Below are 7,028 nucleotides of genomic sequence, written 5' to 3' on the forward strand. Positions count from 1 at the left end.
ATTACATTTTAACTAACGTATTACGGGAAGCCATCTTTTCTCGGTGACCGCCTCTCTTATCCGGTACACTGTGGTCATGTCATAAGCTTGCTACACGCGGTTGGGTAAAGAACATTTAATACGTGTTATTGCGCAAATCGGAATTTTGAAGTCGTTAACGAGCTTTCATTATCTTCTAAACGATATTATTGCACGACTATAGCCAAGGAGCTACGTTAAGGAATTATGGCGCGATACGGGCAGCGACCTGAAAACGCCCTGAAACGAGCGAACGGTAAGTCACGGTTCCGCCTCATGTCTTGCACGACGTGACATGGCCGATAGCATTAAGTTCTAACGTCGCGCGTGAGAAAAAAAAAAGAACCCACACCTTTTTCGCGCGAAAAACGCGAGTCTCGACGAATTCAGGGATTCAGGAACTCTGGCTTGTGGATATAGTTTTGTTAAGCGTCGACTATTATTGAGCGTTAAGCATTACTTCACGTAATTCTAGATATCTATTCATTGTTTTCTTCGAGAATACTTTTTTCACGACCATATGCATTCGCATTATCATTCTTACAAGCCTTATAAGCATCGGAGTTATCGTAGAAGGTCATAAAAAATTATATATCTTCTTTAAATTCAAGAACAAAAAAATCCTTTTTAAGATTGTATATAAAGCAATTTTTTTGCATTTAATAAAGATATATGAGATATATATTGAAATATTTTAAGTTTTAGAAATATGTTTGCATTATATTTTACTAATTTAAATTTAATTAAATTTATTTAAATTAATTTTCTATTTAGTGTTGTATATGCGGAGGATAAATTAGTTTTTTTTTATATTAATTAGGTTGATATGAAAATAATGCAGGTTTCAAACTCTTGATTTTGTAAACACATCTCAGCTCTCAATGTAAACTTTATTAATCAAAATAAGAACCATGATGAATTCTTTAAAGGTGCTTTTGACAGCTGTTTGGTTGTCAAAGATTTTCTTTCGAAGAAAATTGTCCAGATGCATGAAAAAGAGATAGTTGGTCTGGTGAGTAAGGTGAGTGAGGTAAAGTCTTGTCAAACTGTTGTCATCAACTTGAGAAAATGCATAGAAAATTAGCAACATCAGCATCCAGCATTGGCTAATAAAAAGGGCTCAATTCTTCTCTATGACAATGTCTGACCATATGTCTCGCGAATCATGTTACAAAAAAGCGAATTAGGATACAAAACTCTACCTCATCCACCTTACTCATAAGATTTCTCGCCAACTGACTATGTGACTATCACTTTTTCATGCATCTGGACAATTTCCTTCAAGAGAAAATCTTTGACAACCAAGCAGCTGTCAAAAGCTCGAAGCTTCGAAAAATTCATCGATTCCAGGACTTAAGAATTTTGTGCAACTGGAATTAATAAACTTGTTTCTCATTTGCAAAAATGTATAGATTCTAATGGTTCTTATTTTGATTAATAAAGTTTACATTGAGCTGAGATATGTGTTTACAAAGTCAAGAGTTTGAAACCTGCATTATTTTTGTATCGACTTAATATTATTAATCTTCTTTTAAAATGTCATTATATTTTGTTATAATAAAATGTTATTTCAAATATCATCATATTTTGTTATATAAGCAAATAACTGATATTAAAAAATAATTGATATTAGTAGGAAATACTTATGACAATTAATTCTTTCATCTTTTTTTTTCATTGTTCTTTCTATATTTGAATATATACTTTTATTTCATTTTCAAAAAATATAGTATTTATAAAAAGAATACATATAAAAGAATACATAAATAAAAAGAATACATTTTTATCACTATTTTAATTATGTCATTATCTTATATTTTTTGACATATTTATATTTGTTCTAATTAATTTTTTTAATTGTAGTTGTCATGTATTATAAATTTCTATAATTAAGAAAGTTATTTTAAATTGAATATAATTGTTGCACTGATACTTTTCTTTTTTTTTAAACAGAATTTATTGAAGTGGGCAAATCAGCTCGAGCGTTAGATACATTGCAAGAAGTCTTCCGTAATAAAAAATGGACATACAATTGGTCAGAGTCTGTATTGGAGCCGATAATGTTCAAGTATCTGGATCTCTGTGTAGAATTGAAGAAATCGCACATAGCGAAGGAAGGTCTATTCCAATACAGAAATATGTTTCAATCTGTCAATGTCGGGAGTTTAGAGAATGTGATACGTGGCTATTTGAGAATGGCTGAAGAAAAGACAAATGCGGCACGTAAACAGAGTCAGCAAGCTGTAATCGATATTGACGATCTTGATAATCTTGCTACACCCGAAAGCATCTTACTTTCGGCGGTTAGCGGAGAGGACGCGCAAGACAGAAGCGATCGTACTATTTTGACGCCTTGGGTAAAGTTTTTATGGGAATCGTACTGCCAATGCTTGGAGTTGCTCAGAACTAATGCACATGTAGAAACTCTTTATCATGATATTGCGCGTATGGCCTTCCAGTTTTGTCTCGAGTATAATCGTAAGACTGAATTTCGTAAATTATGCGAAAAGTTACGAAAACATCTTGAGGAAATATGTAAACTGCCGCCACTTGTGTCGAATGTTTCTATGAATAAAGCAGAGACACAACAGTTAAATTTAGAGACTAGATTAAATCAATTAGATTCTGCAATACAAATGGAATTGTGGCAGGAAGCTTTTAAATCTTCAGAGGATGTACATGGTATGATGAATCTATCGAAGAAACTTCCTGTACCAAAAACAATGGCTAATTACTATCAGAAACTCGCTATGGTTTTTTGGAAGGCTGGCAATTATCTATTTCACGCGGCCGCGTTATTCAAACTTTTACAACTCTCTCGTGAAATGAAAAAGAATATGTCCTCGGAAGAACAGCAGCGAATGGCCAACCGTGTATTATTGGCAACGTTATCGATACCGTTGCCATCAGCTCACCCGGAATTTGATCGCTTCATAGAGACAGATAAGAGTCCATTGGAAAAAGCTCAGAAACTCGCGACTCTTTTGGGCCTCTCGCAACCACCAACACGCGTTTCTTTATTGAAAGATATCGTCCGTTTAAACGTTGTTAGTCTCGCGTCACCGCAGTTACAGGAATTGTACTCGTGGTTAGAGGTGGAGTTTCATCCATTGGAACTTTGTAGCAGAGTCGATTCCGTTATTCAAACATTACAAGCGGACGAAAACAGCCCATTGATTCAATACATCCCAGCTTTGCAAGATGTAACGCTTGTACGTCTCGTCCATCAGATCTCCCAAGTCTATCAAACTATACAATTTTCCAGACTTTTAGAACTCGCTAAATTCACGGTGGATTTTCATCTTGAGCGTCTTTTAGTGGACTGCGTCCGTTACAACGATATGCAAATCAGAATAGATCACGGCAAATCATGTGTTCATTTCGGAGTGGACCTCTCGGAGGCTCAACGAGAAGATCATCCGGACGGTCCGGTGCTACAAGCGATGCCCTCCGAACAAATACGCTGCCAGTTGGTGAACATGGCAACTGTGTTACATCGTGCCATTAACGTAATAAATCCCAATAAAAAGAAACACGAGCATGAGAAGCTGCGTAGCGCGATGGTCGCTCACTATCATGAGACTAAGACGAAAGAACATCAGAGAATATTGGGCAGGCACAAGATCATCGAGGAAAGAAAAGAATATATAGAGCACATCAATACAGTCCGTGAAGAAGAAGAGATGCGCCGACAGGAAGAACTTCAGCGGCAGCAAATGCTAGCGGAACAAAAGCGGCTGGAGCACGAGCGCGAGGAACGTGAGCGAAAACGTCAGCAGAGTGAGATTCAACAGATCAAGGATCGTCATCTCAAGGAAAAGATGCAACAGATTTCGCAAACAAGTCATGGGCAGAAGGTGCTCAAGAAATTGGACGAGGACGAGATCAAGAAGCTGGACGCGGAGCAGATCGCAGCGCGGGAAGCTGAAGAACTGCAAAAAGAGCGAAGGGAGATGCAACAGAAACTCAAATCCCAAGAGAAGAAAGTCGATTATCTGGAGCGTGCCAAGCGACTTGAAGAGATTCCGTTGCTAGAGAAAGCTGTACAAGAGAGAATGCAACAAGCGAAACAACTTTGGCGGCAACAAGAGGATGAACGAATCGCCGCGGCTATCGAAGAGAGGCAGGAGGCTGTTGCGACTCAAGAACGCCTGGCACGCATGAAAGAAGATCACGATACTTTCTTAAATAAGATCTCAGCTGAACGTAAGAACATACATCTGGAGAAACTGAAGGAATTTGAGAAATTGTTGAATGAAGAACGTGCCAAGCGATTATTGAAACGCAAAATGGAACGTAAGATCGAACGTAAAGCGAAATGGGAGAAAGAACGCGCGGAAGCTGCGGAACGAAGACGTCTCGAGGAATTGCGTGTCAAACAAGAAGAAGAGAAGAAACGTCTGGAGGAGGAAAGGGCCAAGAAGGAAGAAGAAGAGAGAATTAGACGAGCCGAAGAAGAAGCCAGGGAAGCCGAACGTTTGGCTAAGCTGAAGAAACAAGCCGAAATTATCAGAGCCAAGGAAGCCGAGATTGAACGCAAATTAGAGGAGGAACGCCAGAGAGATAAAGATCTAATATCAACTTTGGCGACGCATGGATAGAGAAAATGACCGTGACCGTGACCGTGACCGTGATCGTGATCGTGATCGTGATCGTGACCGCGATCGTGAACGTGATGCTCCGAAATCCAGTAAGCATTTTTATTTTCATATTCTTTTTGATACATGCGTTTTTTAATATATGTGAATATATTATATATATATATTTATATATATATATATATATATATACCAATGATATTTAATTCATCTTACTTTTGTCCTTTCTAGCAATGGAATCATGGCGACGCAATGCCGATAAGGATTCCGATGGACTCAAAAACGATGCAGAACGTTGGAGGAAACGTGATGACAAGATTGAGGATTCCGTAGAAAAAAGACGGAAAAAAAAAAAAAAAAAAAAAAAAAAAAAAAAAACAAAGATTTAAGAGATCGAGATAGATTGGACAATCGTGGTTTCGACAAAAGGGATGACCGTGAGCGTGACCGTGACCGCGATCGTGATCGCGATCGCGATCGCGAACGTGATCGCGGAATGGATGGACGTGGTGTAAGTATACATTCCTCACGAAGAACATTATATTCCTACAGTGTTCTATGTAAATAATATTCTCTTCTCTTTTATTCTTATTTTCTATATTATTTTATATTTTATTGATTATATTGAGGACATATTATTTATTTTCTTGCTATCTAATAATATGTATATGTATATTGTTTTTAGAAAAATAATTTCATTTAATTATAATTATAGATACGCGAAGTTTCACGTGATACGATACGCGATGATCGGGATCGAGATCGCGGTAGAATGTCCGATCGTCGTGGCGGTTATCGTGAGCGTCGTGATGATCCAGTCAGGGAATCGCGAAACACCAATCAGGATTGGCGAAAACGCGACCCGCCTCAAGAGTCTCCTAGAGAACCACCCAAGCGCGAGTAAGTATTATGCATACATATAATAACTGCGTTAGGTCGCATCGTGAAATTTTAGTTTTTTAAAAAATTTTTTTAATTTTTGTGTTTCCCAGACGAGATGAGCGTAAAGATGATAGACTTCCACCTAGATCCGACGACAGAAGACGACCATTGGAAGATGATGGCTGGTCAAAAGTCAGTCGGCGCTAACATCGGATTCCCAAATTATATATGTTTATTCTTTAAGAGGAATCCACATAATATGTGGATGGAGTTTTTATCAGATATGGAAATAATAAATACTCTATCCAATTCTATTGTTTCGTGTGTAATTTTCTTCTTCCAGACAAAAAATATTATGTCAGGGAAAGCATAAAGTTAATCAATGTAACCGATTTGCGCGATATACGAGAGAACTCTTTTTAGTACTCGTTCACATATGTATTACCCAATGTATCTATACGTTTATATAATTTTTATATTATACATATGTATATAAGACGCGAGATAATACAAAAATCTAACAAAGGAGTAAAATGATGCAAGAATTTTTTAAATATTTTCGTTGTTGAAGTTAATTAAGTTGACTTTTTTTTTTAAGTATGTAAAATGATTAATGTATTTTGTTAACGTCTAATTAAAATGTTTCGTTTTTCCAATTTACTCCTGCATTTTATTCAATGCAATTAACACTGAAAATTACATGAATATACATTATGTAATACATATCTAAATAAATACTAAAGAATTGCTTCTTTCATATATCATATAATTTTTTATATTAATTGCATATGTATGCATTGAATAAAATGTATAACAGGAATTAAAGATAAAGAAATATTTTGGTTAGAGGAATGATAATATATTGATTACTGTACAAAATACAGGAATGACAATATATACATTTTGAGCTATCCAATCGATTTAATTTATCTAATCTGATCTATTGATGAAGAACTAAAGAAATCTGATCATATAATTTTCTTGTTAGATTTTTATATTACCCTATGTCTCATACATTTTTCTTTAAGAAGAGAATGTACGGTTTTTAATATACATTTTTTTCCTACTACACAGTTAATACTTACCGTTATGTATAATATATGTAAAGTCATTTACATGAAATAGCTTGTAGGAACGAGAATCTCGACGTAAATAAATATGTACGAGAATTATACACAATGTAATCTCGTTCGCTATTTTATTATTACACCCATGACATTGTTGTAATAAATACACTCTCGAAGAAAGCACACTCCAGTTTTTCGTTGTATTTACATCTTATGATATGTTTCATGTATGATTTATCACGAATATACGAATAAAATATAAATCGTATAATTTATATAAAAAAAGAAGAAGAGCAATATCGAGAAGTAATTGTAAAACAATTCGAATGTCTCAAAGAAAAGGCACACCACGCTTACTTATTATATATCCTCTAATTACTTGAATATTTCACATATATATATATATATATATATATATATATATATATATATATATATATAAATAGTATATTATAACATTGTT

At 35.3% G+C, this 7,028-nt stretch overlaps 1 protein-coding gene across 1 annotated transcript; it reads left to right on the forward strand.

The window, feature by feature from the left end:
* Nucleotides 1-41: 41 nt before the first annotated feature.
* Nucleotides 42-5,810, forward strand: LOC105253033 (eukaryotic translation initiation factor 3 subunit A). The gene is given in 7 exon segments (XM_011260781.3): nucleotides 42-274; nucleotides 1,972-4,601; nucleotides 4,603-4,708; nucleotides 4,848-4,976; nucleotides 4,979-5,127; nucleotides 5,332-5,516; nucleotides 5,609-5,810. Coding segments are annotated over 7 exon segments (3,345 nt in total). The 5' UTR covers nucleotides 42-225; the 3' UTR covers nucleotides 5,706-5,810.
* The last annotated feature ends 1,218 nt before the right edge of the window (nucleotides 5,811-7,028 follow it).

The sequence above is a fragment of the Camponotus floridanus genome, unplaced genomic scaffold (genome assembly GCF_003227725.1).
Source record: "Camponotus floridanus strain SB8 unplaced genomic scaffold, Cflo_v7.5 scaffold4, whole genome shotgun sequence".
In the NCBI taxonomy this organism is placed as follows: Eukaryota; Metazoa; Arthropoda; class Insecta; order Hymenoptera; family Formicidae; genus Camponotus; species Camponotus floridanus.